General features: G+C 44.0%; 1 protein-coding gene across 1 annotated transcript in view; it reads left to right on the forward strand.

Annotated features, from left to right (window-relative positions):
* Positions 1 to 24904, forward strand: part of LOC308662845 (ATP-binding cassette sub-family A member 9-like) — a 61029-nt gene that overhangs the window by 15785 nt on the left and 20340 nt on the right. The window contains 9 exon segments of the mRNA XM_081318989.1: positions 913 to 1052; positions 1540 to 1658; positions 1863 to 1951; positions 3705 to 3868; positions 4995 to 5122; positions 9524 to 9661; positions 10279 to 10395; positions 10725 to 10901; positions 11748 to 11861. Coding sequence (XP_081175115.1) covers positions 913 to 1052; positions 1540 to 1658; positions 1863 to 1951; positions 3705 to 3868; positions 4995 to 5122; positions 9524 to 9661; positions 10279 to 10395; positions 10725 to 10901; positions 11748 to 11861 — 1186 coding nt within the window.

Below are 24904 nucleotides of genomic sequence, written 5' to 3' on the forward strand. Positions count from 1 at the left end.
GCATAGCAACCTGGAGGTGACAATAATCAAATTGGAGAGCACAGTTCTTCTCATAGCAGGGAGAGCAGGAGAGGCTGAGCAACAGATGGATGGACCCAACACAGGCAACTGAAGTCCAGATGGCCGGAACGTAAAAGGCACGAGCTAACCCGTGTTGTCTGGCCAGCAACACACAGCGCCAGCAGTCTAAGAGTCCAGCGCCAGCCATAGGTCTCCTCCGCCGAAAACGGGCATAAAGCAGTCTCAGATAACCACGGAAACAGACCGCGAAGAAACCATAAGCCGACATGACGCTCCCATGACGACATGACGCTCCCATGCAACTCTCGGCCCGACACTCCACAGCAACGCTGGGCATCCTCCATTCCACAAGCAAACGGCAGGCAAACGGCATTCCTCAGGCAAACGGCAGTTCCGGAGGCCACTCTAGGCCGCGGCTCTATCGGCTCCGAAGATCGATTACTCAGAGCCCTCCAAGCCGCGGCTCCTCCTAACTCCACCGGGACCTCCGAAAAAACGCCGAAGCTCTCAGATGGAAACGCCGAGGCTCTTAGATGGAAATCAAAAAGGAGGGCTGCAACTCCAATGAAAATGCCGGTAATCTCTCTTCTCAGGTCATTCGTCCCTTCAAACCTTCACACAGAGAAAAAACATCTCTGCGGACCCGTCGGACCCTGAAAGACCACCGCGGACGCCAAAAACTGGGAACTCACCATGGAGCTCAGCCCAGCACGTCCGCCATCTTGGGCATGCGCAAACTCGAAAGCCTTATGGATGACTTACATAAGGTTTTAACAAAAAGAAAATAATAAATGAAAATAAAAATGAAATCCATAAATTGAAGGGTTTACTGGGAAAAAATGCAACTCTTCGCCATTGCTGCCTGCCTAAATGTTTGTTTAACATGAACAGGATGTATATAAATGAAATTTGTGATTCTGAAAGAACAACGTCACTGGTTAAACACTACATTCCTTCGGTGAAATTATCAGGACAACATAAACATGAGCTGAGATACATCCTGCCTTCAGAACATGTGAATAAATTTCCAGGTAATTATCGAGTAAATAAAAATGAATTTAGTTATTGTTTTCTGAAAGAGCCCATATAGTTGAAGTTACCTGTATTTAACTTGCTTTCTATTATATGCCAATGGACCTGTGTAAAACTATGAAGGACTCTTACAACAGAATAACAGAATTGAAAAGGACCTTAGATATGTTCTAATTCAACCTTCTGCTCAAGTAGGAAACCCTATATCATTTCAGACCAATGGCTGTCCAATCTCTCTTAGAAACCTCCAAAGATGGAGCACCCAGAATTTCTAAAGGCAAGCCATTCTACACATTCTCATTACTTTTTTTTATTGGATCTCTCCTTCATAAGTTTCCATTGCCTCTTCTCCTGTCTTCGGGTGCTTTAGCGAATAGCTTGACTCCCTCTTCTTTGTGGCAGACCCTTAGACCTTAATTTAAAACCTTATTTTAATTTAGAAGGACAAATCAAAGTCAAGCATATGATTTGTTTTTGTCCACTCAGATTTGTTCAGTGAAATTGATCAACAGACAAATCTAGGAATACTTGACTATGGAGTTACTATGACAACTCTGGAAGATGTCTTTTTGAAACAAGAAGGCAATGAAAAAAATTCCGGTAAAGTATTTGGACTTTCTTCTGCTAGAAGTACTTTAGGGCAATAACTGAAGAGATATAGCAAAGAGTGTAATGAAGAGATTTGGGTGTGAGAAGCTAGAAGGGAATAGAGAGGGATGAAGGTTAGAAAACAAAGAATTTCTTCAACTGAAATAAGCACACTGAAAGATATTTTTGAAAATTATCTTAGATTATGGAGTCCAATGAAGGGCTTAGGACTTTGGAGACAACAAGTTAATGCCATTGCAAGAATGCACTTTTTAAATCTCAAGAGGGAATGCAAACTCTGGGGAGCCCTGTGAGTGATTTATTAATTATATTTGAAGCATGTGGAATGTACAATCTTCTTATGGAAAAAGGGCCAAAATATATGCCATCATTGACGTAAAAAATTGTCTGCATGAGTCTTGAACAAAATACAGGTAATCCTCCGAGTTACAAATGTAATGGAGTCTGCCAATTACATTCATAACCCAAGGATTCGTAGAAGTGAATCATGTAACTTGAACATGATCACTCCCTGATTTCACCCACGCGCTTGCTAATCAAATGCACAGATCGTTAAGGGCACAAGGTATCTCAGGGTGGGGAAGTCCATGGGGGCCTAGTGCTTCCAACCACGCAAGGCCTCCCCCAACCCACTGAGATATCTCATGCTTCCCCCTCACCCCCCCATCCTCCCCAACTGGGTCACTTACCTTTCATAAACCTCTGCTGTGGTTTCGCCTTGAACAAAGGCTTGCTGAGGCCTGCAGGGATGAGAGATTGTGTCCTTATAGGCTCCAGTCATCTTTGCAAAAAGCTTTTGCTGCCGAGAATGGAGGCTGGGAGGAGTGTGCGTGCCCCTCTGGGCCTCTGTTTACGGCAGCAAAGGGCTTTCCTCAAGGACGCACAAGCCCTTCCCGACCTCTGTTCTCGGTGGCAAAGGCCTTTTGCAAAGATGGCAAAAGGCTTTGCAAATGGAGGGAAGGCTTCGGTGCTTCAGGCCTTCCCTCCATTTGCAAAGCCTTTTGCCGCAGATCTTGTCCAGGCCTCTGTTTGCAGAGAACAGAGGCCTAAAGTACCATGAGATCATGTGAGATCAGTAGCGCGATCAAAGGCCTGAAGCACTGAAGCAGCCCAAGAAACTGGAAGCTCACTAGATATTTGCAAAGTGAGTGTCCACAGGCCCAGTGCCTGTGGAGACCCAGCAGGGGGAGGGAAATAGGCAGGGCGAATGTTGCAGTGCCTCTGCGGGAGTTTGTAAGGGTGAATGACTGCCATGGAGCTGCAACATTCGTAACTTTGGGACTGTGTCGTAAGTACTTGGGGGAGGGGTTGTCGTAACTTCGAACAGTGAACTGTTGTAACTCGAGGATTACTTCTCTAAAGGTAATCTCTCTCCCTCCCTTCCTCTTTCTTTTCTTTTCTTTCCTTTTCTCTCCTCTCTTCCTCTCCCTCCCTCCCTCCCTCCCTCTATCTCTCTCATTCTCCCTCTCCCCCTCTCCCTCCCTCTCTCTTATTATCATTAAAAGGTCCAAGGATATAAAATATTTCTTCTCCAAGGATGGAGACAAATTATGATCTCAGAGACAGGGCATGGATAATCCCCTGAATATTTGTGCAAATATTGCTATACTCCTATTTCACTCTGAATATACCAGATTTTGTCAATGTAATTTTTGATCCTATGAAGTTGCTCTGTCCATGTTATTCGTTAAGTAATTATAAATTTTATTAGAAAAATACCTCTACTTTTCCTCATATAAAGATATTATAAAACTATAAAATACACAGAATTATGGGTTGGGAAAGACCTGTTTTGTTTTGTATTACCAGGATGCCATTTGCTTCATATACAGTAAAAAAAATTTTTTTTAAAAAAAATAGGATTTTAAATAGGTAGAACTGCAATTTGTTTTCCTCAGTGATTCAAAATTTAGGGGAATTAATAAAGATCACTTTTCCTCTAAATAATGTTGCTCTCACTAGCTTAATAAATTAAGTAGAATGGCACCGGTTGGGTGTCACATCTCTATTATGCTTAATCTGTTTTTCCTCTTTTGTTACAGTTTACTAATTTCTGGAATCATTTTATTACCTTTTATATTTCAAATTGCTTCCTTTGCTATTTCATTGAACATGCATTATGCAGAGCTTCATCCTGGGTTAGACTTTCAGCCTGGAAAGTGGCATTTCAAGGAAAACTCTGGACTTCTGATCCTTAACAACACAGGTAAGGGCGAAGAATATAATGTTCTTTTTTCATAGTATTTATATTACAAATTACAAGTGCAATGATAAAAACTAAAAAGAAATAAACCAAAGAAAAGAAATAATAGAAAAAGAAACAATTCACCATCTACTGAAGTACAACAAATGATCTTTTCTTCCTATATCCCATCTCTTATCTATAAAGAAATCTTTAAAACCTCGTTTCAGCCCTGATCACCAAAACTCCATTAAGGGTTATCGGAGGTAATAACATATTTTAACCTTGATCAAATAAACCAACTTTATATTCATTCCTTTTAGTTCTGACTATTTTGAACTTTCCCTTCAAGTAATGTCCTTCATTACTTGAATGAACTTCATTTCTTTTCTTCTTTTTTGTTCCTTCTTACAAAATTTTTCAAAGCTTTAACAAACCTCTTTTGTAAATCCAATTTTAGGAAAATTATTCAAGTCACTCTTTTGCTTTGTTATTTGTACAGTGCTTTTATTTATTAAGACATTTATTTGCCAGTTTCTTTTCTATGTCCAATATGACATATTTTTTACCATTTTTGTAGCTGGTTGTTTTAAAATAAACTTTCAAATCAGTGTCAGTCTTCTCAGGTAAAACCTGTTCCTCTTCCATAACATCTTTTACATTACAGTCTATCTATAGAGGCAGACATTCTTAATAAAATGATTTCTGGGTCCATTGTTCAAAAATATGATTCAATATGTCCAGTGTTAAAATAGTTTGATTTACTCTGTATCTATAAGTCAGATTTGAGTCGTCTCCTCCATTACTTGTAATCTTTAATTCCTTCTAGTTGCCTCTAGTGCCCAATCTTTAAAAAAATTTTTTTAAGAATTCAGAACAAAAACATTTTCCCATGGCAAGGAGTCTTTGTAATTACTTCCAAAATCTCACTGGCTAGCTAGCTAGCTAGACAGACAGACAGACAGATTTAGAGTTTAATAAATGTAGAGTGTCAGAGTTATCCATCCCTATCTACAATTAAATGTGAATAAAATATTAGATATAAGATTATATTTAAATATTGTATTGGTGATTATTTGGTACTCTTTTCTTTGTTTGGAAAGTAAATACCCCATAAATTTATCTTGTGCTCCTTTGTTTTATTTTCTAGGTGAAAAAATTGACAATTTTATCCAGGCAGTAAAGAATCAGAACATTCTTATGGACGTAATCTCAGGTAACAATATCAGTGACCAGCTGGTTCACAATGGGGCCATACAAGTAGACATTGAAGACAAGGTAACATTGAATTCTTTCCCTCTTTTTGGAAAAATGAAACAATGGATTTAATAGAATTGACTGAGAAGATTATAACTGCCTTTGAGGAGTATAATTTTAACTATATTTTAACTATAAATAATATATAATGATATTAATTAATATAATTTAATTATATTTAGGGTCCACCATGTATGTAGGATATCAGATTTGAAAAAAGGAAAGAATGATAGTTCCTTGTTTTGTTTTGTTTTTATATTTAAGTTTTTTATTAATTTTCTAATATTACATTTACATATTTGAAAAGCAACATGGCGGCAGAGTATAATAATTCCATTACATTTAAATATCATCAATACAAATCTTAAAATATTACAACAACTAATTCCCTCTCTTTCCCTCTTAATATATACTGTCTCATATTCAAACCAACACAATTCTTATTCTATCAATCAAACAAAAATAATTTTCTAGCATTCAATAATAAATAATCTTCAGTTTATGCATATCTTAATTAATTTAATATTCCATCCTTTAGACAGACAATGACCTAATAATTTGTTTTAATTTTAATTTTTCATTAATATGTTAAATTTAATGTTTAATTTTTATCATTTCCAAATCTTAAATGACCCCAATTTCTATCACGATTCCCCCACAGTCTAAAGTTCTGGATTCACTTCTTATCTATACATGATGCTCACCATCTACATCAACTAATTAATAATAAAAAAGTGATCTTATTTTTCTAATAATTCTCAAGTATCTTAGAATCTCAAATTTAATAGCCAAAATTTCTTTTATTTCCACCCTTAGTATTACCTCTTTCCCCCCTTATATCTCCTATCTCATATTTGAGACTAATTTTTTAAACTATTATCATTTATACCAAAAACCAATATACAAATTTAATTATTAGTATTTATATTTCTAAGTTTTACTTAACAAAAATTTTCTTCGTCTCGACTCATAACAATATCTTGAATTCAAATCTTAATTGTTTTTAAACATTCAATCTTTTAGCCAATAAGCTTTTCCCCATTTTGGTTTTCCCTTAATATTTAAATTTAACGTTTAATATTTATTTTTCCAGATTTTTAACTAACCACAATTCCTTTATCACAATTCATCACACAATCTAATGTTTAAGATACACACCTTATATATAGATTCTTACCATCTACCTTAACAAATTAATAAAACAATATAATATTCTTATTTTAATATTTGTACTTCTTAATTTTACATAACCAAAATTTTCTTTATCTCAAGTTGTTACAATATCTTATATTCAAAACACACGTTTTATCTATTTGGGTATATTCTATTTTAAATCTCATGTGTAAATCAAAATCCCATTCCTTTTCAGTCTTATTCTAGCTTTCTTTCTTTGCCAAATCATATTTCGTGTCTTTGCTATTAAATCATCAAACAGATCTCCTTGTGTTGTTGTGGCTATTGTTTGATGTTGAAAAGACCACCCAATTGCCATTTTTTCAAGAGGACTAGCTGGTCTCCTTGTTTTTCCATCACGATGTGGTTGTCCCAAAGTGTTTTATCATCTTTTTCATCTGTTTTTCTTTTGGATTTTCAGGTTCCTTCTGATTTATAAGAAAAGTCCTTTCCTTTTTCTCTATCATCAATTTCTTTTCTTTATTTTCCATTATCTGTATTTGTTGAGTAGCTGAATCTTCTGTCATAGCATTTGATTGTTCTACTTTCTCTATAGAATTCTGTATAGATGATTCTTTAGTTGAAGTCATAATTTGAGTTTGCATATCCAGGCTGCTTTCTTGTTTTTTCCTGCCACTTCTTATTTCATCACCAGTTGTAAGGAGAGTTTGGACAATCGCTTTTAACATACAAAGAGTTTGTTCCTGTTCTTCCTCTGTAGGAAAAGTCCATTCCTGTTCTTCTTCCATTGTAGTGTATTAAACTAAAAGCTTACAGTCAGAAAGTCCACTAAGTGAAAAGCAGAGCTGAGTTTCTTGCAGCTGGTGTTTCAAGGTTGCTTATATCTTATCTATTGTCTAAGCTGTCAACAAATCTCTCTTGGACAATAACAGGTTGCAATCTCAGGTTTAGCCACCAGATGTCACCCCAGAGTTATTTTGATCTTTTCAGTTTTTCCTTCTATTTTAAAAGAAAAAAACCCCAGATCTTCAGTAAAAATAGAGAATAAAAATCAGAGAAAAATAAAGAATAGACAATTATAAATCTTGTAATCCACCAATTTTAGGAAGTAAAGTTCCAATTAGGATCCCAGGATTTTTTCAATGTTTTAAGCTCCCGTGGGTAGTCAATTGCCACTGTTTCTGGAGGGAGGGCTAAAATCTCCCTTCCCTCACCACAGGGGGAAAAGTACTTTAGCAGCTTATGCAGGTAAGTAAGTAATTAGGATATAAGAGAGGTAGATCTCACTCAGTCTCTTCCATGCTGCTTTAGAGTTGCCAGATAGTAGGTGTGACTTTGGCTGTCTGCAACCTTGTGATGGATCATATCTCTATGGTTGGTCTTTCATCCGCCAGTTTGGAGGGATTAGACGGCTCTAACGGGAGAGTTGACGCTCTCCTGTGATCCAGCGAGGGCCCCTCCTTGCTGTTCACCTCTACGGGGCGACTTTTGACCATTTTCATGGTCCCCCAGCGATGCAAAACTGAACAGGGAAGACTACACTCTTCTTCCGAGCGGTCCTGCAGCAAACCAGAAGTCTGATTGTTCCTTGTTTTTACAGTCCTTGACTTATGACTATAAATGAGCCTGGGATTTTGGTCATAAGTAGTTAGAGTCATAAGTCGAGGTATCATGTGACAAAATTCAAAGTTGCAATGACTTTCTTAATGACAGTTGTTAAGCAACCACAGCAGTTGCTAAGTGACTATGATTATTGTTAAGCAAATCCATTTTCCCTGGCCAAAGAGGCTTCCCCCCCCCCAGAAACTGGAAATAAATGCTAAAAACTGGCAACCCCTCCCTCAAATTGTAGTCAGTTGAGCCAGTTGCGGAAATCACCAAATGGGAGATCGTGCAACTGTCATAACTCCAAAAACGTATTGTAAGTAGCTCTGAGGAGTCTGTCGTAACTTTGACTAGTTGTTAAATGACTGGTGGTAAGTCAAAGACCTCCTGTAACCTAAAATGAGCAGAAAGGACACTAGGTAAAGGTAAAGGTTCCCCCGCACATGCGTGCTAGTCGTTTCCAACTCTAGGGGCTGGTGCTCATCTCCGTTTCAAAGCCGAAGAGCCAGCGCTTGTCGAGGACGTCTCTGTGGTCATGTGGCCAGCATGACTGGACGCCAAAGGCACACGGAACACTGTTACCTTCCCACCGTAGTGGTCCCTATTTTTCTACTTGCATTTTTACATGCTTTCGAACTGCTAGGTTGGCAGAAGCTGGGACGAGTAGCAGGCGGCTCACTCTGCTACGCGGCACTCGGGATTCGACCCGCCAAACTGCCGACCTTCTGATCGACAAGCTCAGCGTCTTAACCCACTGAGCCACCGCGTCCCTATAGAAAGGACACTAGTGGGGCATAAATAGGAACACTTCATGTTTGGATACAATAATGGCCAAATGTTGCATCATGATCTATCACTACATTAACCTTCTAGGCAAAAGTATATTTTAGAGTATAATCTTCATTATAGTAATCTTATCCTTCAAGAATGGTAATGTTAATGAAAAATGAAGGCTAATTAGGATATTCATGCTGCAATGGATAGAATACTAGAGATCTTTTAATACCATGAAATTTTAAAATTTGCTTTTTGTAAGAGTGTATGTGTTCCCCCCCCCCAATGATATAAGGCTTTGAGAGGAGAGTTTCCAATCCATATCAAGAATGTAATAGTAGATGGAAAGAGCAATTTGGTTAAACCCATCTGTGAGATGCTTGTGTGTAACATTAATGAAGGAATACAGGGATGGAACAGGTGCATGAATGGCCTTACAATGCAAGCTGTGTAGAATGAAATATGTTGGCAACCCCACTCTCAGGCACAGCTTCTCTGAAACATGTTATTGCCAATGTTTCTCAGCTTTAGCAACTTTAAAATCAGTGGACTTCAACTCCCAGAGTTCCTTGCTGGCTGAGGAATTCTGGGAATAGAAGTCCACAGATCTTAAAGTTGCTAAGTTGAGAAATTCTATTATTATTCATTTGAAACTATTAATGTACCAAAAGGAACACAGTATTAAGCAAGTTTAATATTATTGTATTAAATTTAAATAATTTATAACCTGGCTGTCACTCAAAAACCAGATGAGGCTCTTACAGTAGGCTATAAAAGAGAACCTTATGTTTGATTATTAGTCAGAATGTGTCAGTCATGAGCTCTTACCTCTTGCCTCTTTTTCAAACTTGTTTTTGATCACTTTCTTCCCTTGATTCATCTACATTCTAACTTGATGCCTTGGTTCAGAAATACAGGTTCACACTTATGTGCCACGTAGAAAAAACTAACTGCTTTCCTGTGCTTCTCAACATCATCAGCAATGCATTTTTGCACATGCTTAATTCCACTGCCCGTCTTCAAATTTGGAGTCAAATATTTTTAGAGGTAAGTATTCCAATAAGAGTGATGCGGTGGCTCAGTGGGTTAGGACGCTGAGCTTGTCGATCAGATGGTCAGCAGTTTGGCGGGTCGAATCCCGAGTGCCGTGTAGCAGAGTGAGCGCCTGTTACTCGTCCCAGCTTCTGCCAACCTAGCAGTTTGAAAGCATGTAAAAATGCAAGTAGAAAAATAGGGAGCACTACAGTGGGAAGGTAACAGCATTCTGTGCACCTTTGGAGTCTAGTCATGCCGGCCACATGACCACATCTTCGGACAAGCGCTGGCTCTTTGGCTTTGAAATGGAGATGAGCACCGGCCCCTAGAGTTGGAAACGACTAGCACGCATCTGCGGGGGAACCTTTACCTTTACTTATTCCAATAAGATCACAAATATAGAGGCAGAGAATAAATGGGAACGTATAGGAATATCTTTTTTTTAAAGAATTAATATAGATTTTAAGAAATCATTAAAATGTGGAAAAATCAATTGGTTAGAACTATTTTAAATTTCATTATCAGTCATATCTAAGCTTGCCAAGTAGACATGTTTAGAACAACTATTTCATTATAACATTTTATCACAGTGCACATATAAAGCTTTTTTAAAAAATCCATTTTTTCAGGAATTTCAACATGAAAATTTTCCATTTTATTTTTTGCAAATACAAATGTTAGAGGTTTTCATTTTGCTGCCTGCTTTTCCACCTCAGTTTGCAATGATGAGCATGAAAGACTACAAGGTAAAAATAATTGAATTTACGGTATGTTAAAATATTCCACTGCATTGTGCTGATTAGTAAGGAAACATCAGATCACTGTGGAGATACAAATGTGTTTATGTTTTATATTGAAGTCCAATTACCGATATTTACTCTGGTATGTACTGTTTAGTTATTTTTCCCTTTTTTTGTCCTAAATCAATCGTACAAGTCTGGATAGATTATAAAACCATTTAAAAAATAAATCTGAATTCTGTGTAGTTTTCTTTCTGTCTGATTCTACAATTTGACCTCAAAACCTCTCCTCTCCTCTCCCCTCACCTCAAATATTTATTTGTTTGTTTTGCTAGATAAAAACTCACTCTCAGCTTTGGATCTCAGGGCTTTTTCCTTCTGCCTATTCGTTTGGACAAGCTCTGACAGATGTTCCTCTGCACTGTGCCCTTCTTGTTTTGGGGTTATGGCCATGGATTCTAAAATTAACTATTGTAACCAGTAGGAATCTGAGCATTTTATGGTTACTTTTGGTAAGTTTAATGGTTTAATTAACATTTAAAATGTGTCTTTTAATAGCTTTTAATGTTTACATTTTTGCATGATGGACATCAGTAACTTACTTAATAATATGGAGCAAACGGTCCAGTTTCAGGCTTTGAATGGTAGGCTTCTGTCTTTAGTCACAAATAAGTATTTCAATAAATGATTGAAGAGTAGCAAAGAGAGGCTACTCAAAATGGATACAAATCAGCTGAGATGGCAACTCCATAATTATTCAGGCAACATCATTATAAGACAGTTCTAGCCAACAGAGCCAGTGGCGTTACTAGGGTGTGAAGCAGACTCAAGATAATGGTTAAGAAGTGGGACTTGTCAATCGAAAGATTAGCCTTTTGAAATCCAAATACCACGTGACAGGCTGAGCTCCTGTCCTTACCCCAGTTGCTGCCAAGCCAGCAGTTTCAAAGCATGCAAATGCGAGTAGTTAAATAGGTACCACTTTGTGGGAAGGTAACAGTGCTCTGTATCTTTTCAGCATGTAGTCATGCTGGCCACCCGACCAGGGAAATGTCTTTGGGCAATGCTGGATATGGTATTTTGTTGTGAATCAGAGATGAGCACTGCCCCCTATAGTCAGACATGACTTGGCAAATCTATATCTTTTTTCCCCAACATAGATTTTTGTAGATTGTACCTGAAGTCTGATAAACTGAGGTCCTTTAATCAAATATTTAATATAATATGGTTTTGTGTTACTATTTAAATGTTACTTATACTTAAATATTTAAAATATTGCACATATTAATATGAATAATTTGTTTCTTTTTCCCCCCAAAATTAGCATACCATTAATTTAAGGCCTTATTTTTAAACAGGTGATATTTATGCTTGGTTATAGTACCTCTGTGGTCCTATTCCTATATGTGATTGCTTTCATATTTTGTAAAAATATGCATACTGCCAGTTTTTGGTCATTCATCTTGGTATTAGTAAGTATACAACCAAATCATTCACTTCTTCTCCCTTCCACCCCCACAGGTGGTCCTTGACTTACGAACATTCATTTAGTGGATGTTCAAAGTTACAACGGCACTGGAAAAAGTGACCTATGAGTTTTTCACACTTAGGACTGTTGCAGCATCCCTATGGTCACATGATCAAAATTTAGATGCTTGGCAACTGGCATATATTTGTGGTGGTTGCAGTGACCTGGGATCATATGATCCCCTTTTGCAACCTTCTGACAAGCAAAGTCAATGGGGGAAGGCAAAGTCACTTTACAACAATGTTACTAACTTAATACCTACAATGATTCACTTAACACTGGTAAGAAAAGCTGTAAAATGGGGCAAAATTCACTTAACAGCTGTCCTGCTTAGCAGTGTAAATGTTGGGCTCATTGGTGGTCACATGTCTGAAAAGTTACCCTGCAAAATTCAGTTTGCTCTATTGTATGGGATAATGTCCTTGGGAAAAGCCTGCATCCTTCCTGGATGAAGATTAGGTGACTTGGTCTTCACATGACGCCTTCACACTCCTCCAAGAAGTCAGCTGGAAGGGCATGCTTGAATCTGGGAGTTGTGCTTTCAAAGATGGACCTCTGGGAGGGCTCCCCTTTCGGTCTACCTCTGGACTTTATAAGAAGGCAATTTATGTGTCTAATTCCTTCCCCATATCAGGGATGCAATAACTGTTTACTATGAACACAGGTCGCCTGGAGCCCCACTGGGCTGGGCCGGGCTTTTAACTATTCAGTACCACTGCCTTTTCCATAGCACATTGGTTGGAAACATTATTATGGCAAGGTGTTGTACCCTTGCGACCCCAGACTCGGCACAGATCCCATTGGGCTCCATGGTTTACTGTGGAGCTCCGGGAGATGAAGCGTCGGAGACGGGGTCTAGAGAGCGGTTGGAGGTCCACCCGGTCTGAATCTGACCAATTGCGACTAAGAGCCTTCACAAGGTCTTACCTCGCTGCGATGAGGATGGTGAAGTCTAATTACTATGCTGCCCTCATCGCGTCCGCAGATAATCGCCCAGCCACCCTGTTTAGGGTGACTCGCTTTCTCCTTAATCGGGAGGTGAGGGAGGAACCCTTACAGGGTCAGGCTGAGGAGTTTAGTCATCATCTGGTGGACAAAATCGCTCAGATCCGGACCGGTTTGGACTCTGACTGGGCAGAGTCTGGCATGGAGGAATCAAGCAGTCTTGAGCATGTTATCTGGACTGAGTATGACCCTGTTTCCCCCAATGACGTGGACAGGATTATGAGGAGACTGAGCTCCACCACTTGTTTACTGGACCCGTGCCCCTCTTGGCTGGTTTATGCGGCTTGGGAGGAGACACGAGGCTGGTTCCAGGCAGTAATAACTGCTTCTTTGAAGGAGGGTATCTTCCCCGCTGCCTCCTCAAGAAGCCTGCCTTGGACCCGGCTGTTTTAAATAACTATCGTCCGGTCTCCAACCTTCGCTTTTTGGCTAACGTTGTTGAGAGTGTGGTGGCGCATCAGCTTCCTCTGTTCCTGGAGGAAACTGATTATCTGGACCCGTACCAATCGGGTTTCAGGCCCGGGTACAGCACAGAGACGGCATTGGTCGCACTGATGAATGATCTCTGGCGGGCTCGGGACAGGGGAAGTTCCTCTATCCTAGTCCTTTTAGATCTCTCAGCGGCTTTCGATACCATCGACCATGGTATCCTACTGTGGCGTCTCAGTGGGTTGGGAGTGGGAGGCACCGCTTTACGGTGGTTCTCTTCCTACCTCCTGGGCCGCTCACAGTCAGTGTTGACGGGAGGGCAGAGGTCCGCCCTGAGGTCTCTCATTTGTGGAGTCCCTCAGGGGTCGGTCCTCTCTCCCCTCCTGTTCAATATCTACATGAAACCGCTGGGTGAGCTCATTCGTGGTTTCGGGGTGGGGTATCATCAGTACGCTGATGATACCCAACTTTTTCTTTCCACCCCGAACCAACCCAGTGATGCACTCGACGTGATGTCCCGTTGCCTGGAAGCGGTCCGGGTTTGGATGGGGAGAAACAGGCTTCGACTCAATCCTGCCAAGACTGAGTGGCTGTGCATATCGGCATCTCGGACAAACCAGGTTGTTCCACCACTAATGATGGGGGGTGAGGTGTTACCCCCCCCCATCAATAGGGCTCGCAACTTGGGCGCCCTCTTGGATTCATGGCTCAATTTTGAAGATCATATAGGAGCCGTGACCAGGGGGGCTTTTGCCCAGCTTCATCTGGTGCGCCAGTTGCGGCCCTATCTGGACCAAGATGCCCTACGCACAGTCACCCATGCGCTTGTGACCTCCCGGCTAGACTACTGCAACGCTCTCTACATGGGGCTGCCCTTGAGGACCACTCGGAGGCTTCAGCTGGTGCAGAATGCAGCTGCGCGAGTTGTTATGGGAGTTTCCCGATACTCCCATGTAACACCTCTACTCCGTGAGCTGCATTGGCTTCCGGTTGCCCTCCGGGTGAGATTCAAGGTGCTGGTAATGACCTATAAAGCTCTAAATGGCTTGGGTCCAGATTATCTAAGGGAACACCTGCTGCCGGCATTAACTTCCCATCGTCCTGTGCACTCCCACAGGGAGGGCCTTCTTAGGGTACCGCCAGTTAAGGAATGCCGGCGGGTTATCCCCAGGGGAAGGGCGTTCTCTGTGGGTGCGCCGGCCCTCTGGAACCAGCTTCCCACGGAGCTTAGGACCGCCCCCGACCTTCGCTCATTTCGTAGGGACTTGAAAACTTGGTTTTTTGAGTTGTCTGGCCCAGACTGAGGGGTTTTAATTTTTAATTAATGGGGTTTTAGTTAAGTTCAGGGATTAATTTAATCTTAGTTTTAATCATTTTTAATTGTATATGATGTATTTTAACTTTTAATTTTCCCTGTAAACCGCCCTGAGTCCTACGGGAATAGGGCGGTATATAAATTTAAATATAAATAAATAAATAAATAAATAAATAAATAAATAAATAAATTGCAATATTCGCCTGAAAGAAGCAGGAATGCAGGTAGTACGTTATGCGAGGAGACAGGTGTGACTTTGGTTAAAAAAAGGAAGTAAAAGATGGAGTCTGGATTTGTCCTGATAAGCCAGACATATTTATTCAGCTGAAAAAAGATGAATCCTCCGTTAAAGTGGAAGAACCCCAACACTGTGTAAGGCAGATATTTATAGATTTCTTTGTTTTTACTTAGTTGCATAAGAGGAAGTGGCACACAACCGATAAGGTATAGAAGTACAGAGGTTATAAACATACTCAAGCACACTTTCTGTAGTTTTGGTCACGTGCCTAACCCACAGGCTAGTGGTTTCCTATGGAACATTCCATGGCCTCAAAGGTCTGCTGAGGCCTGAATTTAAATTCTGCCCTCTCCACATATGTTCCCCTTAGCCAATCATCAAATTCATCAGATTCCTGTTCAACAGTCCTTGATTTACGGCCCTAGAATTTCCATTGATAAGCAAGGCGGTTGCTAAGTGTGTTGTGTGTGCCCAGTTTTTACAACCCAACATGCCAGGAACCAACAAAGCATCTGAATTTTGATTGCATGACCTTGGGGATGCCATGAATGTTGTGCAGGCAGCGGTCAAAATCATTTATTTTTCAGTGCTATGGTAACTTTGAACAGTCACTAAACAACTGGGTGTAAGACAAAGATGACCTGAAGTACACTCTGCCTCTTTCTCTCTCACCTCCCCTATCTCTCTCTTTCTCGATAGAGAGAGAATAGATTATACAGAGAACATTGGAAACACAGTTATATATTATGCGCTTGAAGGACAATGATGTAATTTAGCTCAGAATGAGTATATTGTTTCTATGCTTGAAGAGATTGTGAAGAACAGCTGGCCTGGGAAAGCAGGCTGGATAGCTCCATCCCTGTCCCCCCAGACTGAGAGGTGGAGAAAAGAAATATCAATTCATTAAAAATGTCTAGAGGTCGTAGGAATCCAATGCTTCCACATATTGCTAATTTTTTAAACCTCCGATGATGATTACTTCACAGAAAAAGAGTGCAAGTGTAGAAGCAACATCCAGCAAAGGTAGTGTGTTAATCATCAGTAACTGAGTTTAAACATGCTTGGGATGAACACATGTTCATCAACCCCAGAAAAATTCCAGTCCCAATTACTGTTGCTAAGAGTAGATTCAATGTATTGCTAGCGGCTGGTGAAACAATGACAGATGTAGCAAAAAGACATCTTGCATCAAGATGGGTGACAAACAGATTTAATAAATGAATAAATAAATAAAAAGATAATTGTCTAAGGTAATATTGCCAGAACCATGCACTCACTCTGGGTCATTCAAAACAATAGGCATAAGCTTATCATTAGATCTTCCTAGTAACCTTGTATTAACTAAAAAAAGTCTACCCTCGGCCCTCCAGTATTTGTGTGCATAAGTTACAAGGGGAAGATTATTTATCTCTTTGTTCCCAAGGCAAGTGGTACCTGTGTAAAGATGCTCCCCCTTAATGCATAGGTTTGTGAATCCCTGTGGATCTCAATCTCCCTCTCTCCTTGCCTTTATAATTGCAAAGAGACTGTTCTGATTTTTTTCATCACCTTGCAACTTATTTTATAGATGTATATATGCTTTACCTGCTATTCCAGAATGTGTACTAGAATTGTTTGTGTGTTTCTTTGGTGTACCTTTGGTGGAAGGTCAGAGAGCAATAATTTGGACCCTCTCCAGCTGCCATCTTTTCAGCAGTTGCTTTATCACAACAATCACTGACAACTTTTCACAACTGAGACAATCAAATTAGCAAAGTGAAGAATTCATGCCTAGTTTTCCGCAGGAGATTTAATTGCAGACGTAAAAGAAATGAAAATTGAGAGTATCAAGCTGGGGTGGAAATGTAAAGAGTAAAGGCTTAATGGAAAGGAATACCTGGGTGAAGAGGTTTAGTAAGTTAAAAATATTGATATACTTTCTTATTTCATTTTTTTTGTTGTTGTTAGCTGCGAAGTTGTGTCCGACTCATCGCGACCCTATGGACAACATTCCTCCAGGCCTTCCTGTCTTCTACCATCTTCTGGAGTCCAATTAAGCTCACGCCTACTGCTTCAGTGACTCCATCCAGCCACCTCATTCTCTGTCGTCCCCTTCTTCTATTGCCCTCGATCTTTCCCAGCATTAGGCTCTTCTCCAGTGAGTCCTTCCTTCTCATTAGGTGGCCAAAGTATTTGAGTTTTAGCTTCAGGATCTGGCCTTCTAAAGAGCAGTCAGGGTTGATCTCCTCTAGGACTGACCGGTTTGATCGCCTTGCAGTCCAAGGGACTCGCAGGAGTCTTCTCCAGCACCATAGTTCAAAGGCATCAATTCTTTGGCGCTCAGCCTTTCTTATGGTCCAACTTTCACTGCCATACATTGCAACTGGGAAGACCATAGCCTTGACTATACGCACTTTTGTTGACAGGGTGATGTCTCTGCTTTTTAGTGTGCTGTCTAGATTTGCCATGGCTTTCCTTCCCAGGAGCAAGCATCTTTTAATTTCTTGGCTACAGTCCCCATCTGCAGTGATCTTGGAGCCCAGGAAAACAAAATCTGTCACTACCTCCATTTCTTCCCCATCTATTTGCCAGGAATTGAGAGGGCCAGATGCCATGATCTTGGTTTTCTTAATGTTAAGTTTCAACCCAAGTTTTGCACTACCAGACAAATAAGATGGTCTGGTACTCCCATCTCTTTAAGAACTTGCCACAGTTTGTTATGATCCACACAATCAAAGGCTTTAGCATAGTCAATGAAGCAGAAGTAGATGTTTTTCTGGAACTCCCTAGCTTTCTCCATGATCCAGCATATGTTAGCAATTTGATCTCTAGTTCCTCTGCCTCTTCGAAATCCTGCCTGTACTTCTGGTAGTTCTCGATCCACATACTGCTGAAGTCTAGCTTGTAGGATTTTAAGCATGACTTTACTACCATGAGAAATGAGTGCAATGGTGCGATAGTTTGAACATTCTTTGGCACTGCCTTTCTTTGGAATTGGAATGTAAACTGATCTTTTCCAATCCTGTGGCCACTGTTGAGTTTTCCAAATTTGCTGGCAAATTGAGTGTAGCACTTTTACTGCACTGCCTTTTAAGATTTTGAATAGCTCAGCTGGAATACTGTCACCTCCACTAGCTTTGTTGTTGCTCAGCTTTTCTAAGGCCCACTTCACTTCACATTCTAGGATGTCTGGCTCGAGGTCAGTGACCACCTCATTGTGATTATCAGGGACAAGCTCATTCTTGTATAGTTCTTCTATGTAATTTTGCCATCTCTTCTTAATCTCTTCTGCCTCTGTTAGGTCCCTGCCATTTTGGTCCTTTATCATGCCCATTTTTGCATGGAATGTTCCCTTCATCTCTCCAATTTTCTTGAAAAGATCTCTGGTCCTCCCTATTCTATTGTTTTCTTCTATTTCTTTGCACTGTTCATTTAAGAAGGCATTCTTATCTCTTCTAGCTATTCTCTGGAATTCTGCATTCAATTGGGCATATCTATGTTTTTCTCCCTTGCCTTTCGCTTTCCTCCTTTCCTCAGCTATTTGCAAAGCTTCCTCAGACAGCCATTTTGCTTTCTTGCATTTCTTTTTCTTTGGGATGGTTTTGGTTGCTACCTGTTGTACAATGTTGTGAACCTCTGTCCATAGTTCTTCAGGCACTCTGTCTATCAGATCTAATTCCTTAAATCTATTTGTCACCTCTACTGTATATTCAACAGGGATATGATTTAATTCATACCTGAGTGGCCTAGTGCTTTTCCCTACTTTCTTCAGTTTAAGCCTAAACTTTGCAATGAGAAGCTCATGGTCTGAGCCACAGTCAGCTCCTGGTCTTGTTTTTACCGACTGTATAGAGCTTCTCCATTTTTGGCTGCAGAGCATATAGTCAATCTGATTTCTGTGTTGACCATCTGGTGATGTCCATGTGTAGAGCCGTCTCTTGGGTTGTTGGAAAAGAGTGTTTGCTATGACCATCGTATTCTCTTGACAAAATTCTATCAGCCTGTGCCCTGCTTCATTTTGTACTCCAAGGCCAAACTTGCCTGTTATTCCAGTTATCTTTTGGCTTCCTACTTTAGCATTCCAATCCCCCATGATGATAAGGACATCATTTTTGGGTGTTAGTTCTATAAGGTGCTGTAGGGCTTCATAGAACCGGTCAATTTCATCCTATTCAGCACTGATGGTTGGGGGATAGACTTGGACTACTGTGATATTGAAAGGTTTACCTTGGATTTGAACTGAGATCATTCTGTCATTTTGGGGATTGTATCCCAGTATTGCTTTTCCTACTCTTTTATTGACTATGAAGGCTACTCCATTTCTTCTGAGGGATTTGTTGTGACTCAGGGCCAGCCTGTGGGTCCAACAGCCGGCTCCGATGTATCGGATGACTCAGATGTGGGGGAGGAGGGAAACGAACCGGCTGATGATGATTTGGAGGCTTTGCAGAGTCCTCAGCCGGGGACCTCTTCTCAGCTGCGTGAGCCCGAGAGTGCGGAGGAAGATGACCCACAGCTGGCCCTGTTCAAGGACGCCCGACGCAGGAGGCAGTCGAGCAGGAACAAACAAAGAAAGGCTGTGAGACTCCTCGGGAGGAGGCACAGGGAGACCACGCCCTGAGCTCTCTATAAAAGGAGTGTTTGGGGAGGGGCTGGTTGCTGAAAGCAACTTTTCCGCTTGAGAAGACAAGCTCTTGTGTTTTTGTTAACTGCGTAATTAAATCTTGGCAGATGCCTTTTAGCCTTGGAAGCTCTCCAGTCTCTTCTTCTTAAATAGGGGTTTGCCTTTACAAGGCCAGAAGAGGGCTGGTTCAGAACAGTTTGCTTTCAGCCCCCACCCCTTATTACTACGATGGAGCAGCTTCTTGCCGAGAATGCCCAGCTCACTCAGCAACTTACTTTGCTGGCAGCTCAGGTGGCTCAACTGCAAGCTCAGGTACATGCTGCACCCCCACCCAGGAGGAAATGTCAGATAGCTATGCCGGATAAATTTGCTGGTAATCCAGAACTGTTTCCTGCCTTCCTGGGACAATGCCAGCTTTTTATCAGCGTGAGAGCAGTTGATTTCCCCACTGACCGAGATAAGGTGGGATTCGTGTTGAGCCTTCTGTCGGGAGATGCAGCTCGTTGGGGCACGCCTCTGTTGGCACAGCCTAGCCCTTTGTTGGATAACTTTGGGGGGTTTTGTGACCATATGCGCCTCATGTACGAGGACCCGATTAAGGCGCAGACTGCCACCCGACGCCTGAAAGTTTTGAGGCAGGGTCAGCGCCCTCTACAGGCCTATATCAGCGATTTCCGGCTGCTTAGCCAGGATTCCGCCTGGAATGAGGCTGCGCTCGTGGATGCCTTTCAGGATGGCTTGTCAGAGGAGATGTTGGATGAGCTGGCCCGCGTGGACATTCCCTCAGATCTGAATGGGCTGATCCATCTTTGTCTGCGGATCGATGCCCGGTTGCAGCAGCGAAAGAGTCGCCGTGCCACCCCACAGACCCCTGCCGCCCCTGTTGTGCGTGAGCCCCCAGTCCAGAGGGAGGAGCCAATGGAGCTGGGTGCCGCCAGGTCCCGTCTATCGGTGACGGAAATGGACAGACGACGATCGGAGGGGTTGTGTTTTTACTGTGGGGACCCTGGACATTTGGCTGCTTCTTGTCCAAAGAAGCGTCAGCGGGCATCAGTGACCAAGCCGGCCCTGAGAAAGTCCCCTGCTTTGCTGTCGGGAAACGGCCCGAGCCCGATCTAGACGGTGTGAAAGATCGGGCGACCCACAACGACCACGCCGAGCGATGCCGTTCCGACGGTGCCTGTGAACCTTCACGGCATTTGATTTTGGAGGCACGTCTGATCCTTCCTGGCAAGCCAGAGGGGATTCCGGTCCATGCCTTAATTGACTCTGGGGCTACCACTAACTTTATGGATTCGGCCTTTGTGGCCAAATGGGCTGTTCCCCAGTGTCCAGTGGATCCGCCCATGCTTGTGGAGACCATCGATGGTCGAGTGCTCCTGTCCGGGCCTATTACGGCCGCCACGCAACCCGTGTGTATGGCCATCAGTACCCATGTGGAGGCCATTCAGTTCTACGTCACTTCGGAACTGCACTTCCCCGTGGTCTTGGGACTGGCGTGGCTCCGGGCGCATGATCCACAGATCTATTGGTCTCAGAACTTGGTCACCTTCCCAAGTTTGCAGTGCGTGGACCACACCCGCCATATCTGTGCCGGCCAGGTGGAGGGTTCCCCAGGGGTTTCCTTGCCTCCCGAACTGTCCGACTTTGCTGACGTGTTCAGCGAGTCAGAGGCGGACCAATTACCCCCGCACAGGCCCTACGACTGCTCCATTGACCTAGTCCCTGATGCGCCTCTCCCAGTGGGGCGTTTGTACTCCATGTCGGAGCCCGAGTTGGCTGCATTGCGGGACTTCCTGACAAAGAACTTGGCTCGTGGTTTCATCCGGCCCTCGTCCTCGCCAGTGTCTGCGCCCGTGCTCTTCGTCAAAAAGAAGTCGGGCGAGTTACGGCTTTGCTGTGACTACTGGAAACTCAACGCTATCACGGTGCGTAACCGCTACCCGCTGCCCCTCATCCCCGAGCTCTTGGACCGACTCCGGGAGGCTAAGATCTTCACGAAACTGGACCTGCGTGGAGCTTACAACCTCGTCAGGGTTCGGCCGGGTGATGAGTGGAAGACGGCGTTTGGTACTCGCTATGGACATTTCGAGTACACGGTGATGCCGTTTGGCCTGACCAACGCCCCCGCTGTGTTTCAGCATTTTATGAATGACATCTTTCGGGATCTGTTGGACCAGTTTGTTGTGATTTACCTGGACGACATCCTGATTTACTCCCCGTCGCGTGAAGCGCATCATCAGCATCTCCGTCAGGTCCTGCAGCGCCTCCGGAAACATCGGCTGTTTGCCAAGTTGGAGAAGTGCCAGTTCTACCAGGTGACCATTGATTTCTTGGGCCACCGCATTTCTCCTGAGGGCATCGCCATGGAACCGAGTAAAGTTGAGTCGTTGCAGAGTTGGCAACCCCCGCGTCGCGTGAAGGATGTTCAGCGACTTCTTGGATTTGCCAACTACTATCGGACATTCATCCCTGGCTTTGCTGCCTTGACAGCCCCCCTCACCCGGCTCCTGCAGAAGAAGACTCGGTTCCAGTGGAACGCCCCCGAACAACAGGCGTTCCAAGCTTTGAAGGACGCCTTCATGAAGGAGCCCATCTTGAAGCATCCTGACCCGCAACGGCCGTTTGTCGTGGAGGCGGACGCCTCCGACATTGCCATTGGGGCCGTGTTACTCCAGGCAGCGACGCCCAACGGTACCTTTTTCCCTTGCGCGTATCACTCTCGGAAATTGAATCCCTCGGAGCGCAACTATACCATCTGGGAGAAGGAGCTGCTGGCCATCAAGGCGGCGTTCGAGGCTTGGAGGCATCATCTGGAGGGGGCGCGGCATCAAATCGAGGTCCGGACGGACCACAAGAATCTGGAAAGCCTGCAGACCGCTCGGAATTTGAACCAACGCCAGATCCGGTGGTCCCTCTTCTTTGCGAGGTTTGACTTCCGGGTGCGGTACATACCAAGCGGGCACAACCAGAGAGCGGATGCTCTGTCCAGGAAGCCCGAGTACACCCGAGTGGAAGACAAGCTTCCGCCCAGGACAGTGATCCCCGTCGAGTCTTTTGCTGCGGTGCGGGAGCCGGTGGATATACGGGCTCGGATCCGGGAGGCGCAGCAGCAGGAGGCGTGGGTGGCTCAGCGGAAGGAAGAGGTGGGGCCAGATTCGCCTTGGTCGGTCACGGATGGACTCCTGTATTATCGTGACCGGCTCTATGTTCCAGGAGGGCCACTCAGGGGACTCGTCCTCAGCCAATGTCATGATAACCCGGCTGCGGGGCATTTTGGCCTGTTCAAGACTCTGAACCTGGTCTCCCGTACATTCTGGTGGCCCCGAGTCCGACACGATGTCCAGTCTTATGTCACCTCCTGCGTCCCATGCAGGCAGGCCAAGTCAGCGACAGGGGCCCCGCCTGGTTTACTGCAACCTTTGCCAACGCCCAAGAGACCCTGGGGGGCTGTGTCCATGGACTTTCTGACGGATCTACCCCCATCCTCCGGCTTCACGACAGTGTTTGTGGTGGTGGACATGTTGACCAAGATGGCGCACTTCATCCCCTGTCGCGGCTTACCGTCAGCTCGCGCCACTAGTCGCATGTTCATCCAACAGGTGTTCCGGCTGCACGGCCTTCCCGATAGAGTCGTCTCCGATAGGGGGGCCCAGTTTACAGCCCGCTTCTGGCAGGAGTTGATGCGGGCGTTGGACATTAAGGTTTGCCTCTCGTCCGCGCATCATCCTCAGACCGACGGGGGTACCGAGAAGGTCATCGGCATCTTAGAGCAGTATCTGCGCTGCTACGTTAACCTGCAGCAGGACAATTGGGTGGACTATTTGGCCATAGCCGAGTTTGCCTTTAACAACTCGCAGCACACCTCCACGCAGATGACACCGTTCTTGGCCAACGTGGGTTATCACCCCCGGTTTTTCCCCCTTTCTCCCGTGGACTCACCGGAGCCGGCAGTGAACGAATTCATGGCGGAGTTACAGGCGATCCATCGGTTGGTGCAACGGCAGCTGGAGAAGGCCAAGGCCGACTACAAGAGGTTCGCCGATCGGTCGAGAAGGGATACGCCTCCATTATCGGTGGGGGATCGGGTCTGGCTGTCCACCAGGAACCTACCATCCACTCGGCCGGCGAGGAAGCTGGACCACCGTTACCTTGGACCGTTCCCAGTCGAGGCCGTCATCAACCCGGTCGCCTATCGTTTAACTCTGCCACGTTCCCTGCGCGTGCACCCCGTCTTCCATCGGTCCTTGTTGGTCCCCGAACAACCGGCTTGTCCACTTCGCCAAGCGGAACCTCCCCCATCAGGACCTCGTGATGGCGACAGCACCCCCGAGTACGAGGTCGCCAGCATCAGGGATTCCCGCTGGCTGAAAGGTCGCTTCCAGTACCTGATCGAGTGGAAAGGGTACGGGCCGGAGGACTTCACATGGGAAGACGCGACCGCCGTTCATGCCCCTGCGTTGGTGACTGCTTTTCACGAACAGTTCCCATCCCGACCGCATCCGGATCGGCAGACCCGGGGGAAGGGCCCTGCGGTGCGGGATAGTGTTGTGACTCAGGGCCAGCCTGTGGGTCCGACAGCCGGCTCCGATGTATCGGATGACTCAGATGTGGGGGAGGAGGGAAACGAACCGGCTGATGATGATTTGGAGGCTTTGCAGAGTCCTCAGCCGGGGACCTCTTCTCAGCTGCGTGAGCCCGAGAGTGCGGAGGAAGATGACCCACAGCTGGCCCTGTTCAAGGACGCCCGACGCAGGAGGCAGTCGAGCAGGAACAAACAAAGAAAGGCTGTGAGACTCCTCGGGAGGAGGCACAGGGAGACCACGCCCTGAGCTCTCTATAAAAGGAGTGTTTGGGGAGGGGCTGGTTGCTGAAAGCAACTTTTCCGCTTGAGAAGACAAGCTCTTGTGTTTTTGTTAACTGCGTAATTAAATCTTGGCAGATGCCTTTTAGCCTTGGAAGCTCTCCAGTCTCTTCTTCTTAAATAGGGGTTTGCCTTTACAAGGCCAGAAGAGGGCTGGTTCAGAACAGGATTCTTGCCCACAGTAGTATACCTGATGGTCATCTGAATTAAATTCACCCAATCCTGTCCATTTTAGTTCACTGATTTCTAAGATGTCGATATTCAGCCTTGTCATCTCTTGTTTGACCACGTCCAGGTTTCCTTGATTCATGGATCTTACATTTCAGGTTCCTATGGAGAAAAAACCTTTACAGCATCAGGCTTTCTTTCACCACCAGATACATCCACAACTGAGCGTCCTTTCGGCTTTGGCCCAGTCGCTTCATTCTTTCTGGTGCTACTAGTACTAGCCCTTTGCTCTTCCCCAGTAGCATATTGGACGCCTTCCGACCTGAGGGGCTCATCTTCCAGCGTCGTATCGTTTTGCCTTTTGG

Source organism: Vipera berus (genome assembly GCF_964194415.1).
Source record: "Vipera berus genome assembly, chromosome: 2".
In the NCBI taxonomy this organism is placed as follows: domain Eukaryota; kingdom Metazoa; phylum Chordata; class Lepidosauria; order Squamata; family Viperidae; genus Vipera; species Vipera berus.